The sequence below is a fragment of the Psittacula echo genome (assembly GCF_963264785.1).
Source record: "Psittacula echo genome assembly, chromosome: Z".
Classification (NCBI taxonomy): Eukaryota; Metazoa; Chordata; class Aves; order Psittaciformes; family Psittacidae; genus Psittacula; species Psittacula echo.
In genome coordinates, this window is record NC_137742.1 from 24,461,059 (window position 1) to 24,487,197 (window position 26,139).

Genomic DNA, 26,139 nt, shown 5'->3' on the forward strand with positions numbered 1-26,139 from the left:
ATGTCCAGCTGATGAGGGAAGGAACATCACAGGATTTATAACAACTAAGGAGACAGTAAATAAGACCAAGGATGCCAGCCTTCAAGATAGCAGAGTGGCACCCAACATGGAGCAGAACAGAAGCAAAGACACACCAGCTGCTAACTCAGCACTGGCACCTTGCAAGCATGCACAAGGACTGAGATCATTCAGTAAATACAGTGAGGAAGAATATCAGCGACCACCAGAGATCCCCACTCAGCAAGAAAGAGCACGTGTAATTAGGATGCAAATATTACAATTAGTTCCTGGAAATATCATGAATATGTAAATAATTCCATGGGAAATCTGTAAATATGCATGAACATGCTAAATATACAGCTGCTGCCGGCAAGTAATGGGGGCACTCACCTTTGCAAAACAATTTGCGTGTGCACCCATTGCTGCAGTGAAGAGTGCTGCTTTCTAAACTCCAAATTGAGTCTTAGTTTCTCTGACCAATTTTTACGGTAACACTACATGGTCCTAATGGCTTCATTCGAGCATTAGAGGTTTTGGAACTGAATTTTACAGTATGGGAAATTATGTTTTGAAATTTGAAATTTGAAAAAAATATGAAGAAGTTATGGCTTCAGTTTGAGTTGACTTGTCCCATGAAATTTGGTCCAGATGGCAAGAGAGCCAGCTGGTTTTGTTTGAGGTAGTCTTGGGGAGCAAACAAACGCTCATGCTCAGTTTGTGCTGGCTTACTTCTTAGCTCCGTTTTCAGAGGAGGATGAACAACTCTTGCAGGCAGTTTCACTGTCAGGCTCATCGAGGCTTTTTGGCTGATCTCCATGCTAGTGTAGTCACTCAAGAGTGGTACTGTAATGGAAATGATTCCTTCTTTTTCACTTGTTACTACTTCTTCAGGGATTTCTTCCTGCTTCAGGCTTATGTCTAAGTTATTGCTAGGTTCTTCTGACTGGCCAGTGTTACGTTTGCTGTCTTCTCCACCATCTGTAAAGAGGTCTAACTTCAAAGGAGCCTTTGTCTCATGCTCGATGACATAAAGACTGGTAGTAACATTGTCTGGCAGGGCCTGAAACAGTGACCTTGAAACAGGTTTCCAATTAATCTGCAAGGCAAAGCAGGGATACAGAATAATTTTAGTGTCATAGAATCATAGAAAAGTTAGGGTTGGAAAGGACCTTAAGATCATCTAGTTCCAACCCCACTGCCATGGGCAGGGACACCTCACACTAAACCATGCCACCCAAGGCCCTGTCCAACCTGGCCTCGAGCACTGCCAGGGATGGAGCATTCACAGCTTCCTTGGGCAACCCATTCCAGTGCCTCACCACCATCACAGTAAAGAATTTCTTCCTTATATCCAATCTAAACTTCTCCTGTTTAAGTTTTAACCTGTTATCCCTTGTCCTATCATTACAGTCCCTGATGAAGAGTCCCTCCCCACCATCCTTGTAGGCCCCAATACTCATATGTCATACTTCTGTGAAATGCAATTGTCAATTTACTGAGATAAATAACAAAAAGGTAAGAGACAGGCAGCCTGGTCCTACCTATATAATATGCTAACTAATACATTTAATCTCATCTTTGTTGATTTTAGAAAATTGAGTGAAAAAAATTGATTTCACTAACTCGGAGGACCATTGTTGTGGTTTAAGTCTAGCCAGTAATTCAGAACCACGCAGCCACTCGCTCACTCCCCCCTTCCTTCCCCTGCTCCCGAAGGGATGGGGAGGAGAATCGAAAGAATGTGACTCCCACAGGTTGAGATAAGAACAGTCCAGTAACTCAGGTATAACACAAATCACTACTGCTACCACCAATAATAATGATAAGGGAAATAACAAGGGGAGAGAATACAACCGCTCTCCACCCACCAACCGATACCCAGCCCGACCGAGTGGTGATCTAACCCTTCTGGATAACTCCTCCCAGTTTATATACTGGCCATGACGTGCTGTGGTATGGAATACCTCTTTGGCTAGTTTGGGTCAGGTGTCCTATCTCTGCTTCCTCCCGGCTTCCCCTCCTCCCTGGCAGACCATGAGACTCACAAAGTCCTTGGTCAGAGTAAACATTACTGAGCAGTAACTAAAAACATTGGTGTTATCAGTGCTGTTCCCAGGCTGAAAGTCAAAACCACAGCACTGCACCAGCTACTAAGAAGGAGAAAAATGGCTACTACTGCTGAACCCAGGACAACCATCTTCTCCTCTCCCAAACTAAATAAGCAAAGTTTTTCTTGCTTTTATGTGTGATTGGGACGAAATGTAGTGATGATAAAATGTAGGCTTCATGATGTGCTATTCTGAAAGTTTAACAAATGTGTTAATATAAAAAGGTGGCAGCTTGAATTGTACAGCAGCTGAACAAGGTTTATCTACCAGCTGCTGCAACTGGTTTGTTATTCAGCTTAATGCCATTTTGTGATCCGAGGGTTAAATGGGTACCTTGAGTTACAAGTTTTTGCACGTTCTACCTGATTAAAAGGAGAACAGTTTGTAAGACTTCTTTTCCACTTGGATCGTTCTGCTGGCTTTGTCCACTTTTGCCAAAAAGTTCTTTAAATTGTCGCCAAGCTGGTAAGTTCTCTGGTATAACTATTTTGCTTTTTTTTTAGCTCTTTTTTTTTCTTTTCAGCTGTTCTAAATTTGTTAAAACTGTTATGGTTCTTTTGCAAGAAATAAAAGTGTATTGGTTTTAATTTTCTTTCTTTTTATGATTTGTAGTCTAACTTGGAAATTAGTATGCTATTCTTTGAATTCTCTGTAATCCCACATAAAATATCTCTATATTTCTCTTGTAATGGGATAAGTAGACACCTCTGCATGGTCAGATTTCGCCTTGTTTTAAATAAGGACCTGTGTGATATGTACCTCCATTATCTTACTTATGATGAACTGCAGCCCAAACTCTACACCTACCAAATCTAAAATAAGCTCTATGTGAGCTTCTGTCCGAAAAAGGCAATGATGGATGAAGAGAAAGCATCATCTTTGAAGAATCTTGTCTAACCATGAAGAACAGGACACTGATGGGGTGGCTGGCTGGCCATCTTGGTCCTTGTAGTTCATTTTCCTGGGCTCTGTGTGTGACTGAATGGAGAGGGTTCCCAATTCTTCCTACTGCTCTGTACTGTGGGATGTTATCATTGCCTTTGATTGCAATAAAGAATGCTCTGTCTGGATTTAAAGTACAAATTCTCTTGCCACCTCTCTGGGCTATATGTGTGTGTCTGTCAAGGGCTGCTACATTGTTCAACTAACCTGATGGGGTTCAGTCTTGAAACAACCTGCAAATAGAATAAATATACAGAATATAATAAGATTTACTCCTTGCCTCCATTTTACAATGCTCATTTTGGGAATACTTTTCTCCACATTTCATGAAATGTTCCTAATATCAGATTACTTCTAGGGAATATATCTTGAATATATCTTTATTGTACTGTCTCCTCACATAGAACTTTTTCTGCTTTCCACCAGACTCTTACGTGATACATGTAATTTCTGTTTCTGCCATGTTATCAACCTTACAATATTGCTCTACCCCTCTTGGCTAATACAGACTTTATTTTCTTTTATAGTTGCTTTGCCTCTGTAGGAGTAGCTTAATGCATCTTAAACGGGTATATTTTGATTTTGGATTATTTGCTTTTGAGCTACAAGTGCCAAATAAAGTTCTGGCCTGCCAGAAAAATCAAAAAGATTTAGAAAAGGGAAGCAAAAATATAATGGTTGGTGGTCTGAGACTTGGGAGATAAACTGAGGTGCTTCTTCAGTCCTGAAATTCACGTACCCTTTCCAAAACACATGTGAAAGCCATGGGCGCGTCTGAACAAGCTGCTGAACCCTAGTGTCTGTTGACTAGTAGGTGGTCCTCAGCCAGCTACCAGCTGACCAAGCAAAGCCCCTGGATTGCTCTTTAGGCAGGCAGAGACTGAGGGGTGAGAAACAGATATCAGAAAACACCATTTACATGGCCTTCATCGTGAGAGTTCTCTGGAATTAGGCTGTGATGTTTATTTGTATTTTGTGTAACTTGTACTTTATTATCAGTTGTGTTGGTGGAAACTGACTGGATAGAAAACCTGAATTTCTCTCTTTGGATTCCATCTCCAGCTACTCAACTTGGCTTTGTTCTTTTATCAGCTGTACCTTTCAATACACTCTATCATGTTTTAACAAAAGTCTGAGAAGCTTTACTAAATTAAAAACTGCATACAGCCTCTGGCTAAACAACACTAAACCCTCCCCAATCCTGTATTTCTAACATTACCCTAGCTTCCTAACTGTTGATATTAGGCATTTGCTGGGGTAAAGTGTGAAAAGACCAGTAACTAGCATTACTGATTAATCACTAGAAGGATCTCCTTTGTGTATTTTTTCACACTATCGGAAGAGCACTTGCCATATTTTGGAGTGCACTGCTGTTTCTTGGACTTGGTACACTGGGCCAGCATGACATTTTCAGCCTGTAAAGAAATATTTAAATTTATTTTCAGGTTAATTGACGTATCCTGTTAATTTAAATTAACTGCCATTTATACGTAACATTTTATTGGTATTTTCATTATCATAAAAACAAGATATTCTATGATTACTATTGAGCATAATGCCAATTAAAAACAGAAGACCAAGCTTGGTAGTCTACACCGAAGTGCTGAGTTAGTGACAATTAGAATCTTTGTTTAAAGACAAAGGGGCTGTGACAGGACCTGGTAATGTCTCTTTCTATACGTTTAATCATTGTATTTTCCTAATTTTCTATCATTTCCACAAAACCTCCATCTTCCTTGAGGACTTTGGGACGCTCAGGAGGATGTTTGTTTTAGTAAGTATTTGTTCCTGGGCTTCTACTTAGAAGCTTACTTTCCCTCCAAGAAAAAACAAGCAAGCTATTGATGTTCTTATTTTTGGTGCAGTGACACTGGTGGCCTTGAAGAAGGTCTCCCTGACACCTTCAGACCAGAGCAGGGGTACATCACAGCTCCTGCTCTTTCCTAATCATTTTGAGTTTGGCTTTTTCTGAAAAGGGGTTTGTAAGGTAGACCTGAATTTCTCAATAGAGGTGTTCAAATGAGTTTCAGCTGGCTGAAAGGTCTTCCATCAGAACCCTTTTCTTCATGCTGCTTCTTTGCATTGGAGGGCTCAGAAAGAAAACTGGGAATAAGCTGCTATGTTCTCCAGCCTCCTTGGTCCCCTGCCATCATGGGTACTACCTCAGGCATTGTCCTCCCTGTCCCTTCCCAAGCAGACAGGCTGCAATGGTGACCTGACTATTATTCCCACTGCCCTGGGATGCTGGTGCTGGCCCCAGTCTGGCTGTGATTTCCCTGTGGAGGGGCAACAGAGGGGTGTGATGGGAATTTCAGAAGGAGTTTCTGCTGAGCTGACTGGTCCCATTGGCACCAGTTCACCCCTGGCTGCTCATGCCTGGCTTCTGTAGGAGTGGAAGAAGATAATCTCTTGGCATTTTTGAGGTGATCTCCCTGTCGGTAGCTGCTCTCGGAGAGCCCCTCTTTGAGTTTTGTGCAATGACTCATGTCCCTGGGCAAAAAACTCAACACAGCTGTGAGAGACTGTGGGAGGCTGTGTAGCCCATCACCCTGCCTTAGTGTTGGCTTCAGGGTTGTCTGGTTTTCAAATCGAGCCTAGATTTCATTAGCTGCAATATACTTTGTCTCTGTTTAGCCTGTGGTTTGAGGTGAAGCCTGAGGTTGTAGAGTTACTGGTTCTCTGATCTAGGTGAAAACTTCTGTGTAGGTCTCAGAAGTTGTTGTCAAAGACACTGGATCAGATGTAAAGCAACTTAAAGTAAAATCTGAAAAGGCAGTGCACAGGAGTCTTAATGGGGAGTGCAGCCTGTTTCTCAATGGCAAGGGCAGGAATTTAGCCTGATGCACAAGCTGAAAAGAGCTATGTCTTGCCATATGGCTTTCAAGCTACGGTGTGCCATCTATCTGTTCTGTCCTTCAGCAGCTGTGTTTTCAGCTTCTGAGGCCGGTGCTCTATAAAAAGTAGAAAAAAGGAATGTAGTATTCTAGGACACCAAACCAATAATATGAATAGCTGTATGAAACTAGGCTTATCAGAAAATGAATATTAGAACCCATTACTATGTAAACCATTTTTCTTACTTGCCCCTAATATTGCACCTCAGATTAAATTGGGGGGGAGGTGGGGAGTTGTACTTTATTACTACAGAGAACAATTTATCCTAAAATAAGAGGACCTCATCCATATCTTACTATGGATGAGGCACCCTAGTTATTCTCTTTTCTTCCTACTCTATTACTCTACATCTATTACTCCTTCTCATTATGTTCTTATGTGCATAATTCATACAGTTGACATCCAAGTGTGTTTGCAGGAAGCTGCTTAGATAGCAACATCAATTTGTGTGTGCCACACAATGGAATTTATTTTTGTATTTCAATAGAAGAGGTGATTATCAGCTGGGAATGAAAGTGCAAAATAATCGAATGTATGCTTTTTCCGTATATATAACCAATTTCCGACTGTGAAAAATGGTCCTTGCTCTTTTCAAGGGTGTTTGAGACAGAAGGCAGTCAGATAACTGTATTAAAAGCAAAAGATAATAGATTTTGAGAAAATAATTTAGTCAGCTTATAGTGGTTTGCAATTGCTCTTACTTTGTAAATGCTTTTGTGTTGTGTGCTTTTTGACTTGCATTGCTTTTAATGACAAAACAGGCCCAGTGCTATGAAACTCAGGGTTAAACAAACTGGAAGCACTGCTAACAACTTCAGTCAATATGCCCTTACCTTTTAAGCACCAGAGAACAAGTGAGAGGTGCAAAAACCAGAATGAATATTGTGCTGAAGCAAAGGCCAGTCACAAAACCTTCAAATTCTCCTTTATCTGATGGGAAATGGAGAGATTGAATCAGCTTTATGGTACCAAGTATAGAAAGACTATTTGCTTAAACAGGAGAAATATTTCAAACAGAAGTCAAACCTTACACATGTTCTGGGATGCCTGTAAGTGAAACCTAGTTAAAACAAGACCCAGGTTTTCTGGGGGATCTGAGGCTTTCAGGTTTGTATTTTTAAATACCTAGACTTATGTGCTGAATTATTAAACCCACTATTCAAAGATAAACACGTTACAAAACCTGAAGTATTCCTAATCCCCACGCTATTAGGTGAGCTCTACATTGTTTAACATCTCAGGACCCTAATGCAGATCTGACTGCATGAGAAACTAGTTCAGTGAAAGTGTTTTTTAATCTCTTTCAGGTTTTAGCAGTAGGGCTTGGGTTTTCTGGTGAGATCCTACCTGGTCCTAATAATAAGAATATGGTTTGTGTAGTTGGTAGGTGCCACACTTTCCCTGTTGGATACATTAAGACAATTTTATCTGCAGTCAGCTATTTGTCAATCCTTGCTGTAAACCTACATCTCCTATTGCCTATGTTGACACCTGCTTGAGATAACTTCTCATCGCACTCATCTTTTAAGCACAGTGCTTAAAACTTTACTGAAGGTTGATAAAGTCCTGCTCGCTGTGAGCAGGGAGAGCAGTGCTGCTCACACAGGAGCCAAAGCAGTCTGTTGTCTGAAGAGTAGGTTGGGTTGAGGTGCTCTTTACGGATAGCTAAATCAAAAGGTTCAGAATAACTCCAGGAAAGTGTGGTCAGTATGCGATTGTGTTGCAGATACTGACAAGCCATATTTGCAAAAAGGCCACTTGCTTTTTCTTTTCCTTCCCACCTACCTACAAAACTTCTATTTTTTGAATCAGCTACTTGATTCTGTTTCAAAAGGTACTTGAAAACCTGCAAATTGCTTTGTTGCTGAAAAAGCATTTATGACAAAGAAACATGAGGTTGTTTTAATGGATTAACTAACACATGAAATGTTGGGGAGGGGGAGAATATTAAATGTAATGCTTAAATTCAGTGTAATTACTTGAATTTTCAAAATGTTGCATTAAGTTAACTCTGCATTTTTGTAACTTCCTTGAAAGATTCAATCCTATCCTCTGTATGTTCAATATCCTATTCTATATGTTCAATAGGATACATGGAACAAAGTCCTGCAGAAAAGCTGCAGTGGTGACACTTTAATTTGTTGTGTTGACAGGAGAAAGGACTGGGGGTGGTGGACAGAAACCCTTTTGATTCCAAGGAATATTTTTAATTTATTTTACTTTTCTTTCTGCTTCACAGTTTTGACTATTCAGCTGTTTGTATTTACACCTCCATCACTTAATACAAAAAAGCTGTAGCCATTTGCATGCTTCTGTCTCTGAATTTCACAGGTTACTTTTCCTGTGCCTGATACCATCTTAGCTTGTTCTTTTCTTTTCTTTTTTTGATTAGAAAGCTCCAATTGAATGAAGCTGTGGTAAAACTGAAAAAAAGTCTACTGCAATGTCAGATTTAGTTAAACTGATAACGTGCTAAAAATGTCTGAGAAGCCATGTTTAGGCAATCCTGTATGATTGCAAATTATGAGACTTTATAAATGTAAGTGTATTGATCTTAGTCTATCCAGGCACCCTTGAAAAATAAAACTTTTGCCAGCAAACTGTAGGACTTGTTTCATAAAAGGCACTTGAAGTATTAAAAAACGGGATACTTTGATTAGCTGTCACCCACAATAGGAGCAATTGAAAAAGACTTCTATCTTTTAATGATTAATGGCTTAGGGAACTGGAAACCAATTTCACATGATTGCTCAGGGGTTTGCCAAGAGCAAAGACTAGTGAACCTCCTTAGTCACAGGCAGAATATTTAAAATGCTGAAATCTATGACAGGAGTCAGTAATAAATAAAGGTATGTGCGTATAGCTAGCATAAAAAGGTCAGAAAACGTTTCAGAGATGAGGAGATCTAGCTAAGTCTTTCCTGCATGTTAGGTAGTGAAGTACAGGCAGAGTTGTTCTGTGATGCATAGTTTACCTGTCACAAAGGAACAACGTTGTGTGTTTGCAATCAGTAACTAAGGACTGAATAATAAATCTCCTGCATGAGCACTTTGTTACTCTCTGAAAAGTAGGAAAGGGTAGAGAATAATGGCATCTATAGTGCATTATGCAGGGATTGATGCTGGGTAACACAGACGCGTAAAGCTTCCACAGTACCGTATTTTGGAGTGCTGAAAGGTTGTAAATGAGTTGGAGGTCCTTCACCCGCATTAGTGAATCCTGAAATCTGCACAAGGTAGCTGGTTTTTTCTTTCAGGCTGGTAAGATGGTAGCTTGTGGTAGAAGAATTGAGAGTAACAACTGAAAAGCAAGAGGGGATGGGGAAGATGGTTAGATTAACTCTGATGGTTGAGTCTGTATCAGTGTAGCTGACTGGGGAAAAGGCAAAATTTCTGTGCCCTAATCTATATCTGGAGGAAGCCACACCTTGCAGGTGTTCTTTGGACAGGTACAAGATTTCCCAAAAGTGCTTATGTATGTTTTAAATCCGGAGGCAAAAAGCATGAGCTTTTAACACTCTAAGGACGTTTAGGTGGTGAATGCAGAAGGCTGTGTATACTGCATGACAGGAAAACACACCTAACAACCTGAACAGTGGTTTTCATGTTGACTGTAACAGTTGACATAAGGAATAGATCCTATCACATGCTTTACTTTCACTCCAGTAGTCAGTAGTTGTTCACCTTAATTAATGCCAGTGCTATTATTATTCAGTACATACACAGGTCTGTGAATTCTGCTTCACCTACTTTGTAGGGCTTTCAGCTCAACATTTTTCTTCTGACAGTGCAATGACTTTTCCCCTAGCCAGAATAATCAACCAATGATCCTGTAGTATGCTGTAGGGCAGAATTACTTTTCAATTTTGCCGCTGTGAATTTAAGATCTTCATAGAGGTGGAAATGGTGCTTCAGCCTTGTAGGCTTCCTTTCCCGAAATTCTCTGATAAAATTATTCTTTCTGCCTGGGAAACATGGTGATCAAGTGTCATGTCAGAGAATCACAGAACTGTTAGGGTTGGAAAAGACCTCTGGAGATCAGGGCAAAGGAAAAAAACCTCATAACTAAATCCAGTCCTGGACACTACCCTTCTGTCTCCTCTTACGCTTTCTTATAGGTATTCGGGTGGAATAGGGCCCTGTGAAGATGGTGCTTACTTGAAGCTTTTGTTACTTTTTGTGCCCTCTATAGGCTTAGGCCAACATCAATTATAGAATGCTTGCTGTTCTTCGCCTGGTCTCTGGTGCTATTTGTCTCCCATAGCATGCCTTTAACTTTATTTGAAAGTCAGTATGTGCAAAGTCAATGTATTATTATTATTGGCAAGAAGACTTTCCACTGAAGACCAGAAGTAAAATGTGTATCAAAAGGAGTATGCAGATTTTTCTTTTTTTATTTCTTTTTTAACTCAAGTGGTTTAAGCTCACAACTCTTAATTTTTTTCAGTGTGTAGAAGTTCCATCATTTGTAGGCAAACACAGAAGCTATATATGTAAAACAAATTTTCTAAAAATGAAATAAATAATAGTGTCTTTGAAAACAGGTGAGAAATACAAACTGTATTCCCTTCTAATTGAGTTCAAAGGAGAAATGTATAATTTCTTAATGTCCTACAGAAAATCTCAGAGTTGAGTTTGTCTGAGTTACAATGAAACATAAAAGTTTTGTGACTGAAGACTCAACAGCTCAGAAATACTGACAGCATATATCTTCCTTTTAGTGTTACTAAAGAATTCTTCAGTAGAAGAATTAGAATTTAGAACTGTAACTTTTAAGGAAATATTTTCTTATCAATGTTTAATATGACATAGAATCACAGAATCATAGAATAGTCAGGGTTGGAAAGGACCTTAAGATCATCTAGATCCAACCCCCCTGCCATGGGCAGGGGCACCTCACACTAAACCGTGTCACCCAAGGCTTCATCTGACCTGGCCTTAAACACCGCCAGGGATGGAGCATTCACAACCTCCCTGGGCAACCCATTCCAGTGCCTCACCACCCTCACAATAAAGAATTTCTTCCTTATATCCAATCTAAACTTCCCCTGTTTAAGTTTGAACCCATTACCCCTTGTCCTGTCACTACAGTCCCTGATGAATAGTCCATCCGCAGCATCCTTGTAGGCCCCCTTCAGATACTGGAAGGCTGCTATGAGATCTCCACGCAGCCTTCTCTTCTCCAGGCTGAACAGCCCCAACTTTCTCAGCCTGTCTTCATACGGGAGGTGCTCCAGTCCCCTGATCATCCTTGTGGCCCTCCTCTGCACTTGTTCCAACAGTTTCATGTCCTTTTTATGTTGAGGACACCAGAACTGCACACAATACTCCAAGTGAGGTCTCACGAGAGCAGAGTAGAGGGGCAGGATCACCTCCTTCGACCTGCTGGTCAACATGATACCTAAAAGACTCTAAGTACTCAGAGGACCATCCTGAACATTAAAACTATAACCAGTAACTGACCTTTGAGAGGGCTCAATTCCCACATAAATGTAAGGAACTCAGTACTGTGCCTCAACAGCACTCAATTGATTGTATGAATATTTTCTGTCATGACTGAGCTGCTGTTTTGTTCTGAGCAGCAGCGACTTACCCAGAGATTTTTTCCTAGATGTGTCTGTGTAGCTAATCCTGTATCCCTGCAGAAAGCCCAGACAGTCTTCAGCAGCTATTTTGGTCCACTTCACCAGTGCTGAATGCTTTGTGATATTCAGGATTGTCACATTAGCAGGACCTGTCCTAGGAACTTAAAAATCAGATAAGAATTTAAGCTCCACACCAATACTTATGCAATAGACATACAAGACTAAAACCTAGGTGCTTCCTTGACAGCTCTTTGCCTGATCCTAGTTGTCATTAATCTAACATCAAGGTGAAAGATAAAGGAGAGATCTTAGTAAGTAAAACCACCTTCTTAAGCAATACCAAAGTAGGTAGAAACTGTAACTGTCTCATTACTCCAGCAGCCACAGCTGTAATCATTTCAACTTGAAATATAAGACACTTCCAAATTGGGATTGAAAAGTCTGACTTTGGACACAGTTACTAATTTGAGACACTCTTTCTGTTATTTTGGTAATGTCTTACGTAATAATATTTCTGTGGACCTGTCAGTAAGGAACAACATTCAGGTCATTCACTGCCAGAGCACAACTGCTAGAACCAAAGGCAATGCTAACTGGACAATGCTGTTAAGCCACCTGGAAAAGAAATTTTACATAAATTGCTGCAGAGAGGAAATGAGAAGAAATATGAGAGATGAGGTTATACAAAGCGGAGAAATACCTCCTTCAACTGAGTAAAAGTGGGTCACTCCAAAAGTCTTTTCATGTCCTGTGAAACTTTCACACTGACACACATCAGATGCATGTACCATTATTTTGTACAACTTAAATGGCTGAAAATCGTCTGGAAAACAAATAAAGGTACATCAGAGTTCATTGAAAAGTTAGAAATTACAAAGAGGGAGAGACAACAGCTGTGTAGCTTTTCTGTATAGTTCTTACTTTCTGAGATTCAAAATGTAGTATAAGTTTATGGTGTTTTACACTGACTATCAAATATGTGCATCCTTCTTTATTGTCTCTAGATGGTTACTACAAACATTTCAAAAGCAGAATGAGATATAACATAACTTTTCTTTTAAAAGATGCCAGACCTATTTGTAGTCTGTCTCTGAAAGGCTTGAGCTCCTAAAGGAGGAGGGAACTAAAATCGCTGTCGATATCTTAGTGCAAGGACTTGTATTTCCCCCTCAGCCATCATATTTAAAAGCAAGCAGAACAACTAGATGTAATGTGGCAGCGTGGAAGTTGCAGAAGGACCAAGGAAAACAGTGCATTCATTTGTAGAACTCTGAAGCTAAATGTTCTTTACTGTACATAACAGCCAGTCCTTCATGGCCTTTGCAAGTGTCACCTACATGATTTTAATCAAGATTTCTGGTGATTGTCGTGTAAATGATCCTTGGCTCATCACGCCTACCTTGGGCAGCAGAATACTGGAGCTGAGATCTTAGGTTTTCAGAAGGACAGCCATTGGGGTAAAAAAATAATCTAAGGGAGACTAAAGAGCAGTTCATAGTTAAAGTTCAGCTTACCTAGACACAAGAGAAATATTTTATTTTTGCTTTTAAGGCCAGTATTGTTTAGGTCTCCCTGGGATGTGGGCAAGTAGAGATATCATACCAGCAAAAGCAGCTTACATTTCTTGCCCAGCTGCTACCAGAAGAATCCTACTAAAACCTCCACATTTTTTCTGCCTCGGTGTTACTAAAAATTGGGTGATCTCAGTGCTGAACAGAGGTACGAGTTGCACTTATCTGTATCTTCAGTTTGCTCTTAAAAACAGGTTGCTGTTGGTTGCTGTTACCTAGTGTGAAATTTCCAGTAGCTGTAGTTACTATTTTCATGTGCATATCCTCTTTACCCGTGCCCCAGTCAACCACAAAACATTTTGGATTGTATTCTGGAGTCCAGGTGACAACAGCATTAGTTCCCTGGTGTTTGACGTGGATTTGGCCAGGCATGTCTGTGAACAAATATACCATTAGAGATCAACAACAGGAAAGCAGGTTTCTCTTCTCTTGACTGCTTTCTCTCTTTTGCTCTTTTTCAAAGGTTATTCAATATGTAGTTATCACTGCAGCTGATGTAGTAAGTTTTACATGATCATGTCAGTAAAGGAAACTCAGCATCTAGTACTTTGCAATGGTGTCTGGGAATCCAGTGTTAGTTGCTGTTCATGAGCTTTAATTTCCAAAATTGGAAAAGAAGAAATGGCTGTTCCAAGCCTTAGGAAAAGGAAGCCTGATGTTGCTAAATAACCTCCTGTGAGCCACTATTAACTGCTATACATAGACATAAAGCAACTGTGAGGTAGTGCTTACCTGAGGGAGGAGGAGAAGGGGCTAATTGTGGATTTTAGCCATATAATTTCATATTCCATATACTTTACATTTTCTGCAAGGATGTTAAACATTTTGACATTTTTGAAGACAGATTATTTAAATAACAGGAAAGACCTTCTGACTGAAACTAAGGGCACAGAAGAACAACCTGTCATTTTGCAGTAAGAAGTGGATCTTGTGACAGACAAGATCATCTTCTGTCTGAAAACCAGTATAATACAGTCAAATTAAAGAAAACGGCTGTACTAGCTGAAAAGTTGTGCATGCTGAGAAGGAATGCACTTAATACAAATATCTTCTGTTAACCCATGATAGATACAGCAAACCTGCATATAAGTACAACCAAGTCTGAAACGTGTGTCTGAGAAGAGCCATGAAGAACAGGCTGAGAGGTTCAGTAAACAAGTAGCTGTCAATCAAAAGATGGCTTGAGGTGGTAGTATATATTTCATCAGAGGGGAGTGAAAGCAGCCAAGCATAGGGCATAACCAAATTGTCATGTCTTTGCAGGGCAAGGAGAGCAGAATGAGGGGGCTGTGTTATAAAACCATGGAATCATAGAATGGTTTGTGTTGGAAGGGACCTTGAAGTTCATCTTGTTCCAACTCCCTGGCCACAGTTGCTCAAACCAGGTTGCTCAAAGCCCATCCAACCTGGCCTTGTACAATTCCAGGGATGGGGCAGCCACATGTCATTATATCCACTCTGAATCTCCCCTCTTCTATTTTCAAAACATTATTCCTTGTCCTATTGCAAAGGATCCTATTAAAAAGTCTGTCCCTATCACTAACTGACCTAGAGAAGCTTTTTTTGTTGCCCTTGATATTCTTGACCAGATTATTCTACCAGGGCTTTAGCTTCCCTAACACAATCCCTGGCTTCACAGACAATTTTCCTGTATTCCTCCCAGGCTACCTGTCCCTGCTTCTACCCTCTATAGGTTTCCTTTTTGTCTCCGAGTTTGTTCAGGAACTCCTTGTTTCTGGAAAAATCACTTACTTGCAGCTGTCTGGAGATCAACAAAGGCACTGGCACTCTTACGCATGATATAGGTGATAATCTTACTTTGGAAGAAAGAAGTTTTCTTTTATTGCAATAGCTGTACATCAAGATTATAACAAATGAAACTAGCTTATATTATAAGAAAAACAATGTTAAATTATTTTCTTGTTTAAACGAAAGAAACTGTGTCTTTAGGCATCACAATGGCTTACATCTTCATTGGAATATGACATGTACATTCTCCCTATTGCTCCCACCATGTACCAGCAGGGATAATACTGAAATAAAGGACAGTAGCAGGTCTATTAATAGTTAGTTAGCTTAAAAATATTAGATTTGCATATCATTCTGCAAACTTTGTTTAAACTGCTGGCATCTACTTAACTTCGATGACCCTTCTTTTGATAGGTAGATCTAGCACACAGCTACTTCTCTAGCTTGAGAAAATAGGAAGTGATGAACAAAATGCTAAATTGCTTAGTCTGTTTGTTAACTTCTATTGAAATTTTCTTAAGAAACAGTACTGACTCTTGCTATGCAAAAATATCAGCCTAAAAATATTCAAGAAATACTTAACCCTGTCCCAAAGACTGACAAAAGGTAGATTACAGATTGCTCATAAAACTTCCCCATTGCTCTAATGAATGAATGATAAGTACCTGTTGCAGAGAAGTCTGGGACAATGTAGATGGCTTGTGGAGATTCTCCTGCTTGATTATAGGCAGAAATATTAACTCTGTAATAAGCCATAGAAATATTTACAAGAACTTTTCTGTCCCTTAGAAGTATGCGATTTGGTGAATCACTGCAGCTGTTGGGTATTCTTTCCACATTAACGTAATATCCAAGGATATTTTCACTTTGTGTTACCTAGTAAGAGAAAAAAGATTATTATTCTATAAATATTATGTTCTGTGCAGAAAAATCAAGAGGAATTAAATTGTAATACCAAATTGTCACCTTTGATGAGGGGGATAAAATCATACTGTTTTAATTAGGTTATTAGGAATCAATGAAAGAAAGCATTTCCTTAAAATTAAGAGCATACTGATATTTAGGGGATTTAAGCATGGTATTAAGTGTTTTGCTTAATTGAGATCTTAGTTATGTGTGTCCAATTAGTAATAACAGCAGTGAAGCAGCTGTAACATTCTCTGCATTTCAGTGAAATGTACCCCTCATAATTAGGAACTTGAAAGTTAATGAGAGGTGTTTAATTGCGATTCATGCCTCTGGGAATCTTCATCTACTAGGCTTTGTTAGGCATCTGGTCTCTTTGAGGATAAATGCTAGTAATTACGCTACAACTTTAGAACACATTGTATATCCACTGATACACATTTTTAGGTGGCGATGGTTCACATGTTATTTTACATATTAATCTTCATGAGAGGTTGGAAAATGAGTGCATAGAAATGGAAATTACTGTGATCTAGATAGAAACTGAACTTCATACATGAAGGCCTGTGAATTCTGCAAGGATTATTTCTGATATCAAGATTGTTTGTTATTTCTTGGTACAAAATTAATAGTGTGAATATACTGCAAAGCTGAGAAATTGGGTTATGTTAATGAAATTATTGGATGCTTTTGGAGTAACATAAACAGGATGACAATTTAAAAAAGCAGAAACACCTGTGTTGAGAGGAATTTCTGATAAAGTTGGAGGTTCTTTAAATGGAAACACCTTTTTCCCTGGATAAAGAGGGAAGAATTAGTGCCATTATTTGAAGCTCTGGTAAACTGTTGGGAGAATAGTGTTATGGTTCTCTCACCAGGCTTTGAAACTGGAAAATGTTTCTGTGTAGGAGAAATAATTCCCAGGATATGTGAAATTATGAGGTCTATTGTACAACAAGAAACTAATAGAATTTAGCTATCTTAGTTTAGCAAATTGAGACCAGAAGAAGTTAGCACTGCTCTATATTGTGCAGTCCTGCAGGAGGTCTCGTGTTATATGCAGCCATGAAAGCAATACACGTTGCCTGGTCAGGTGTTCAGAGCTGAAGCCAGCATCCTGTGCCTGTTGATACAAACTATGTAAAAGGCTGTTAACTGAATGTTCGCAAAAACAGAGGAGCGATGGCTAGCTGAAATATCTCTAAGCTGTTTTATTTGTTTCAGACCAGCTTAAACAATTATAGCAGCCAAGTTGAAGATTTTCTTTTTCCATTTACATTTAACATGTTAATTATTGAGTTAATTTCTTCCCTCTGCTCCTTTGTTGATGCCATCTGGATTTGAACCCTATTTTTTATAATAGACAAGTATAAGTATTATCCTGAATGAAGATCTTAGCCCTGATTCTATATTTAATATTGCCTTTTTTTTTTTTTTTAAACTTAAACATTTAGATGCAGAATAATTTATTCTCGTAACTTGACATTTAAATTGGCATGTACAGTCTACTGCTTGGTCACAAAATGAATAATTTAGTGTGCAGCTTTGCCTTTTCATCAGTAGATAAGGGAAAAAGGGGATCTCTTATGCTTATCAGAAGATGTCTATTTCCTCTGCTGCCTTTTCTTTCCGTTGACAAAAGTACATAAGGTAACTACAGAACTTTCCAATTCTGATATTTTAAAACTCTGCCAGAGTCTGTCCTTTCTGTCAGGGATTTTCCCTATGTCAAATTTCCTGGAGTTTGTAGACACTCCTTCTCTCAGAATTTAGATGAAATTAAATAGTTTCCATGCAAACGTCTCTCGTACACCTTGTTCACTGAAATTGGCTGTGTACCCATTGACAGTATATTCAAGACTGTCAGTTGTTCATTTCTTACCAAGAGAACTTCAGCCAGTAAAGCTGTTGTAGTCAGTCAGCTGATAACAACTCCCGCTGCAGAAAAGGGCATGCCTTTGATGTGTAGGTTTGAACTTTAAATATCATTATGGGAAACATGCAGTTTGAGGCTGCTCTTATAAGCCAGAGGCTCTTTTTCCATCCCTATTATAATGTGTTTGCACTTCAGAATTAGTAAATTAGTAGACTTACAAAACTTCTCTAAAAAGTTTTGGTCTCTTGAGAATATGGATGCTCCTTACGAACACATGAAACACAAGGTATGTCACTTGTATGCGTTAAAGACTTAGGCTCTTTTTAGGAAAAGTGGCAAACTTGAGGCACACCTATTTTTAATGCAAGCTGGGAAGAATAGTCTAGTCAATGATTCTGAGCACAGAGATTGCTGGTTTAATATTTTTTCAAGTTTATAAGTTGGTGTGTTTTTTCATTGATAATTTCTAGAAGCTAAACCACCACCATAAAAATGCAGTGAATCCTGAAGTAAGACTACAGTATTCAATGCCTTCTGCTTATATAGGAGTCTCATTATGATGAGAAAGTCAATTTTTTCCTACAAAGTAATAAATTAATAGCATGGACATATAGAAGCTACCCAGAGTCAAAGTGAACATTACCTCCCACTTCAGAAGAACACTTCTTCTGCCTGGAGCAATTTCTGTAGTTGCATTATATGATATTCTTGGCTTGTTCATGAGTTCTGGTAAGTGTGGAAAAAAATGGAAACATGCACTGATATAAATCAATATGATCATCATATTTTCAACGATATCTGACAATGCTATTTCTATGTATACAAGATTTTAAGAGGCTTTTACATTCATGCTTATTCCCAGTAGGACAAAACTGTATTACACTTACTGTGAGGGACCAAAATCTCTTTACTCCAAATGCAAACACAGTAGAGACCATCCTTGGCTATGCATCTAAGCTGAACAATGTATGAAGACATAGCATTTAAATTCGAAATGGTGACATTGACAGCACTGCTTTTGACAGGCACCTAAAAACAAATGATGTTTAATTTATGTGGCAGCAATAAAACATAATCTTGTATTAACTGATTTCTCAGTCAAGAACCAGCCATCTGACTGCAGTAGGGGTCCCTGTTCATTAATGAAGATTTACTACACGTTTTAGCCAATGTCTCTTCACTCTTTCTTTCAAGGCAATACCCTCTGTTTCATGATCTGTTCAGTCACAACATATAAGCAAGAGTTTAGGTCTAAATATTGCTTTTAAAATAAATTAGGCATTATATATAAGGAAAAATAATCTTACCTAACTTACCTTGTTGGCATTCTGAAGAATAAGATGTTAAGGTCAAATTAAATAAAAAAAAAAAAAATACCTTTATTCTCAAATGTTACAGTATGTCTAAATACATCTGTATGGCTGATGTGGTAAGGAGCGAGCAGGGCTGAATAGAATGTGTGGCTGCCTATGCCTTAACACCACAGAAGTGGTGTACATCTGCAGCTGATTATGGCACTGGACCTCCAGTAACTGTAAAGGGAATGGAGATAGTCTTCAGAGACACCACCTGTGTCTGAGGAAATACCTGAGCTGAAAAATATGGGACAAAATACAATAGAAAACTGTTGCTTTATGCTTGAACTCTTTTACACTTTTCTGCAGATGTCCATTGGTGGCCACCATTGGAGCACTGTATCCTGCATTACATGGACTTTTGGTCCACGTGTTGTAACATTTTTGGTAAAGTGCTATTGCAGATTGAAATATTTGGTTTAGAATTTGTCTGCTGTAAAGTTTTGTTTTCTTTATGATATGTAATTCCTAAAAAAGCCTATCAAAGGACTAAAACCAAAACAAAGAAAAAACCCAAACAAAACAACCTAGCTCTTCTCCATGTTTTTTTTGCAGTGCTTTTTCTTTTTTTTTTCATTAAAATTAATTAATCAGTGTATTTACTGCTCCAACCAGACCTTTATTTCACATAACCCTCTTCAAGTGATAACCACCAGTGGCGGTTGTAATGCACCATCAACCAAATCTGGGACTAAGTCTGGATTCAGCTGCACCTGAGTTCCTCTCAAGAAGGAGTTTAGAATACAACAGGTGCTCTTCCTGAACCTCCTGACTCAATGGGAGGGTCTCCATGACAGTTTTGTCTAACTCCGTCCTCTATGCAGTAAACACTCAAGTGTACCCTGCCATCAAAACTTGTTAAATCATCACATTTACTATCAGGCTTTGTTAAATTGCATTTTTAAATCAGTAACATTTTGCTACTCTCTTTTGTGGATGAAGTGACACACTTCACTTGTAACAAATGGATTTATTCTATCGGTTGGCAAGTAGTACCACTGATTATTTACGGAGATATGAAGTGAATCCAAGACCCAACTTCTCAGAAAAATGGGCTCATGACAATTGGTATAGTTGGAAAGCTGTTGCCCTAGGCATTCCCAGAACCATGATTCAAGGTCAGCCTGCTGAAGCCTCCCAGAAATTAGATAACAGTGAAAGGAAGGAGCCTATTACAAGTCCTCTAGCACCAGTACTCAGTAAGGGACACAGCCTCTTCCTTCCCCTTAGGGAGAAATTTCAGGGCCTGAATCAAAAACCCCAGAGTAATGCCAGAAGGCAATTTGCCTTCCTGTCTGGAAAGTGGAGGCTTATCAGAATGTAAGTGGTGATGGCCCACATATTTTAATTCCAGTTGGTCCTCAAGGACAATTGGTGGAATTTTTAATAGATAGGAGAGCACAAATTTCAATACTAACACAAGAAGATAGTATTGAAGAATATATTTCAATATACTGAGAATATATTGAGAAGCTGGCCTTGCAATCCCGATGGTTAAGATCAGCAGTCTGAAGGGAGCAGGTGTTGTTTGTTAAACTGCCAAGGTGAATTTATGGCTCCTGGTCAAGGAGCATATGGCTTCTACTCCCCCACTCAAAAATTACTAATGTACCACAATAACTAATTTCTGCTGTGGCATGGAATGGAATTTCTGGAGATTTGGAGAAATGACAAATGACTTCCAGAACCCATTTCCCATGTAAGTCACCTGTCCGGCCGGTTGGGAACTAAACAAGAGGTAGCATTTAACAGTTGACTGTTGGCACCTGAATGCTAATACAGCCCTGCTAACAGCTGCTGTCCCAAACACTCCAAACTCACAACTACTTTGCAAGCAGCTGAAGCTGCACAACCATGGATGGTGGCATTAGATGTAAAAGATATGTCCTTTCTGGGTCCCCTAATGTATGATACAGAAGTTTTCTCTTTGGAGAGAATAGTACATACTTTTAACAGCTTCCCACAGGGGTATTAACATTCACCCACTATTGCTCACACCACATTTGAGAACTTTTACAGACAGTCTCACTCCCCAGGGATGTGAAACTGTAATGATATACAGATGATATTCTGCTGGAGGAACTTCCCCTGAGAAGGTGCAGAAAGCAGCAGCAGCAGTATGGCAAGCACTAAATGAAGCAGAAATTGACATTGCATGTGGAAAATGTCAGAGACCAAGGAAAGAAGTAAAATTTAGATAGTTGGTGGATAGCAGGCGGTGAAGTGATTGCTCCAGATACCTTAAGAAAAACAAAAAAGCTGCCAATGCCCCAATCAAGGAAGGAGTTACAACAATTAATGGGAACTTTAGAATATTGGAGGAAGCATGTACTTGGGTTTTCTATCACTTCCTATCCATTATACTCACTCTTGTGGACAGGCAAACCCTGGGAGTCTATATTAGAACATAGAGAGAAGGTCAAAACTCTAACTGAAGAATTATTATAACCCAATGGGGTTTCACTCAACGAGCTACTTACAGTAACCTGTTCCAAACTAGTCCCAATGGGCCAAAACAATCTTTATTTTTTAGCTTAACCACATTTAAACAAACAAAACAATGATATCTGAATGGGAAAAGGGTGACATGCTGTTCTATATTTTATTGTGTAAGACTATTAATCCAAACAATTTAGGATCTATTAGAACAAGCTTGAGATCTTTGTGAGATTTGCCTACAGATTATCTGCATGCTGTGCCTCCTTGTTATTCATGTTGTGTGTGCTCTGCAGTAGCATCCTGTCAATGTCCTGCATATGTGATATGTACTGCTGAGCTGATAATAAGGCACCTCATGTTCTCAAATTATTTTCATCTCTAAGTACATACCAGCGTCCACTGAGTGGATTCTGTGACTGCCTCTCTGTACCTCAGCTCATATGCTGTAGTAGTTGCAGGCAGGTCCCACTTTACTATCAGTTGGTTTGTGATCTGATGAGCATTTATGTTCAATGGTGTCAAGCACTTCTCTAAAATGAGGAACATACAGCTGTTGTAAATACAAGAGAAGGACGAAGGTTTTTGGCAATTATGTCTGTCAGGTGTGGTTTATAAAAAATAAAAGGCTTGGCATAGGATACTGAACACTGAAAGACTTTAAAAAGACTGAAAATCAAAAATTACTAAATCTTTACGGTATCAACAAAACAGGGTTGATCCTCCTGTCTTTCTTTTATGAATGCTTCTACTTATTTCAGAAAGACCCTTTTTCTAAACAGGTGCTAACCTGAGTGAGTCTGAAAGGCAAAACAAAAATGCCAAGAGTACCTGTATTTGTGGATTGTACAGAAAACTTTCAGGACATCTTCCAATGTCAGCAACTGCTTTAGCTATGTAATTTTAAGTGCAAATACATTTTTGTCTGCCTCTCTAATAAACACAAGGTGGACAAAAGCCTCCGAGGAGGTCATAGGGATAATTTGGTTTGTACTGGTAGCTCTCCGTGGCATTAAGGAGCACTGTTTTTTCTTGGGCCATGATTTTTTGGGAAGTTTTGGGAAGCTCTCAAAGTTATATCAGTGATTAGATACTGTAGGAAGTCTTTAAATAAGCATCTGAAAGACATAGTTAATAAGATTTACCTTTTATTTATATCTCCCCTGCAGCACCATGTAATGGGTAACTGGCCTTCAAAAAGAGTTGAACTTTGAAAAGCTTTCTCAAAATGTTAATGCTCTATGAGAAGGATTCCTTAAGTGCATGGTACCAAGTCAACCTACTCTTTATAAACTAATAAAGATGTTCAGTAAACCATTAAAGAGAGCACAGGAAACTGGTTAAGTACTGTACACAAGTATCAGTATGTATTTTTCTGGCTATGACTCTTTCCTAGTCTAGCAAATGATTTAAAGTAAAAGTCTTCTCCCATAAAAGCTGATAGACTTCTGCTATTGACTTCAGTAAACATTTCTTCCAAGGAAGCCAAACTGCAGCATTGCTCTCTGGACCCATAAAAATAGCAAGTGTACATTGGGAGTTACAATTTTGGAAATAATCTTTAAGAAAATGCTGCCAGTGCTTCAGCTTGGGTCTGCAGTGACACAATTGATGAAGCCACTGTACCTGCTTTGCTTGGTGTAACTGAGATCTTCTTTCCTTTCACACAGCTGTCATGGGCATAATTGACTGCTATCCAGATTGATGCAGATCGCTTCATATAGAGATTCTTTCGTTCTATCGTGATGGAAGATGATGACGTGTTTCGTTGAAAAAGTTTTGGTATTCTGTCCCTTTGGAGAAAAGTAAGCAGAATTTAAAACTAACATTTTATTGGATTAAATTTACTCATTCCTGCCTCAGAACACAATTTTACAGCAATTAATAGTTTTCCAGGTACCTATACACAAAATTCAGTATCTTGAAATCTTGCAGGTGTGGCCTGAGCAGCTTGAAATAGCAAATGTAATTCCAGTACCCTAGTAAATCTAGCAAATTTGCATATGCAAATCTTTGTTGCATGGTAGAAAATGGTTAAATTCCTTAAACATGCAAGGCACAGCATGATATAAGACAAAATCTGTCTGGCCTTCTTTTGTACATATGGTGAGATGTAAGGAAGGTATAAAATTAGACTAGAAATTATTTATAAAGTCTACCTGCCACCTACCATAGGAGCACCTGAAATTCCCCTTGAACAGCAGAATTTCCCAGTTAACTGAATTTAAATTACTACAAAGGTATGAAAAACTTCTTGCAAGTTATATGCTTGCCTTCTGCCTTCTGACTTTGTTCCTTCAAAACATCAGAGTTTGACGTATGTATTTAAATGACACCTCAGTCTTCAGCACTGTAGACTTCTCCTGGTATACCTAATGCACACAGCACAGGAAGTGCAAGAGGTTTAAGTCCTCACATAGGAGGTTGTTCCTGTTCTGACTAGGTTTCTTTCCCCATCTCTCTCTCATTTACTCTCTTTGCCACACAAAGTGCAGGGTTTTTTTAAGGTTAAAGTTGTGCCAATTGAATGTTCTTAAAGAAATGGGCCAGCGTACGAATTGCCTACCTACATATTTCAAGTATTAAATGTGCTGATCATGATACAATATTTAACAACTCAACAAAACTACTTGAAGGTTTCCCTGTCTTCTGCTTCAGTCTAGCTGTGAATCAGCCATTAATATCTCAAAGCGTGACTTTGAATGCTTGGTTGGAACTTCTCTGTGGGAGTATTTTTCTTTAATCCTTTTCTTCATGACAACTAAATCATAAGGAGCAAGGATAAGGAACAATTTCAATGTCAGACTGATGTTACCTGCAGAAAGGGGTGATGTCCTCTTCTAGGCAAGCAAAAGCCCTTTCAACCTTTTTTTTTTTGTTTTCCTGTTATCCCAGTAAGAGGTGAAAGGAAGTTTTTCTTTAAGACAACTGGGTTAAAGTGTTGGAGACTGAGGTTCAAGACCTACCTCCGGGTTGGGAAAATCAACCTCTCTATAAGGCAATTGCCTCCCTGCTCTCCTACCCACCTTCTCTTTCACTCTTTCTTCTGCCTTCTCTGCTCATAAAATCAACCCTGAAGCCTAGGAACAATACAGTCTGATTTTGGCTGAGGACTCTTAACAGCAACTAGCTTATGAATACTTAGGCTGATAATATCTCTACAGAAGCAGAGCTGTTTCACAGGTGCTTCTCCTCTTCCAAGAAATCAGGACACCTGAAAGCCCCAGAAGGCAAGACAGCAAAGGCAGTGGGATTTGGTGCTTATTGCAGCTTGGTGCCTGCTGCTATCTCCAGTGGGAAAATATTGAAGGCCATGGGGGGGACTAACCTCAGCCCTGAGGTGATTGCTTTGCTCCTCTGCAATGTGCAGAAGATCACCCTTGTGAATTTCCCAGTGTAGTGACAATGCTTCTAACCACAGCTCTTATTTAAATGCAGAGTGATGGGTTATGCGGCAAAATAATCAGCAATGAGTATCAGAATCTGCCAACGTCATAGATGTGGTACTCTGTGTACCTCATGATACGGTCTCACCATAAAGATCATCTCTTTTGATCTTAATTCTGTAATTCTAAACATACCTTAATCTCATGAGAGATCCCAAATACATAGGAAAAAAAAAATGAGGAAAATCCACTTTGTAATGCAAGTATTGAGACAGAAATATGCTTACTTTTATTTATTTTTAACTAACCAATGGGCAGGTATTGATTTAATCTGCCCATACATTTTACTTGGCTTTTTTGTTGTAGCTTTCTCAAGAAAGGCACAGCTGAAGATACCCATAAGGTAATCAGTTTAAGATTAAGCCTACAAGTTCATTCCACCCATTAAACCAATACTTGATAACTCAGAATTGCAAGAAAATACTTAAAAATCTATTATTCTTATGTGCCACATCTGACATCTCCTTGGATACATTGTATAACACAATATATAAAGTATAATAAAAACCAGCTTACTTTGTTCTTTTGTGTGTTTTGCATGCATTAGTGTTGAATATTCAATGCAAGTCAATAGATGCAAATAAAAGAAATTGATGAAAGTGCTCTTTGGCAATAGTGTTTCAAACAATGTGTGGGAGTAATGGAAAGACATAAATGACTCTTTGTACTGCATTTGCATGTCAAGGTTTCGGAAGTGGCGGGACTATGGGGTGGCTCCTGTGAGAAGCTGCTAGAAGCTTCCCCTGTATCCAACTGAGCCAATGCCAGCCAGCTCCAGGATGCACCCACTGCTGGTCAAGGCTGATCCCACCAGCAATGATGGTAGCTGGAGCAGAGATTCCCCTGCAGCCTATGGTGCAGATCATGGTGAGGCAGCTGTGCCCCTGCAGTCCATGGGGAACCTCACACTGGAGCAGGGTTGTGACCCCATGAGAAGCGTGCATTGGAGCAGGCTTCTGGCAGGACCTGTGGCCCCAAGGAGAGAGGAGCCAGCACTGGAGCAGGTTTGCTGCAGAACTTGTGACCCCATCAGGGGCCAATACTGGAGCAGTCTGTTCCTGAAGGACTGCACCCATGGAAGGGATCCACAGTGGAGCAATTAATGAAGAACTGCAGCCTGTGTGAAGAACTCACACTGAAGTTCATGGAGAATTGTCTCTTGTGGGAGGGATCCCGCACTGGAGCAGGGGATGAGTGTGAGGAGAAAGAAGTAGCTGAGACAACATGTGATAAACTTACCACAACCAACATTCCCATCCCCCTGTGCTGCT

The 26,139-nt window shown here is 39.3% G+C and overlaps 1 protein-coding gene across 1 annotated transcript in view; it reads right to left on the bottom strand.

The window, feature by feature from the left end:
- Positions 1 to 610: 610 nt before the first annotated feature.
- The window catches only part of LOC308232199 (interleukin-6 receptor subunit beta-like), a gene marked incomplete at both ends in the record, with an annotated part of 29,740 nt that continues 4,211 nt past the window's right edge, over positions 611 to 26,139 (bottom strand). The window contains 11 exons of the mRNA XM_080638275.1: positions 611 to 1,139; positions 6,779 to 6,875; positions 9,102 to 9,245; positions 11,538 to 11,690; positions 12,230 to 12,352; positions 13,316 to 13,474; positions 15,515 to 15,725; positions 18,275 to 18,357; positions 18,519 to 18,660; positions 21,816 to 21,955; positions 23,049 to 23,215. Of these exons, the coding sequence (XP_080494401.1) occupies positions 611 to 1,139; positions 6,779 to 6,875; positions 9,102 to 9,245; positions 11,538 to 11,690; positions 12,230 to 12,352; positions 13,316 to 13,474; positions 15,515 to 15,725; positions 18,275 to 18,357; positions 18,519 to 18,660; positions 21,816 to 21,955; positions 23,049 to 23,215 (1,948 nt within the window). The remainder of the gene's footprint in view (positions 1,140 to 6,778; positions 6,876 to 9,101; positions 9,246 to 11,537; positions 11,691 to 12,229; positions 12,353 to 13,315; positions 13,475 to 15,514; positions 15,726 to 18,274; positions 18,358 to 18,518; positions 18,661 to 21,815; positions 21,956 to 23,048; positions 23,216 to 26,139) is intronic.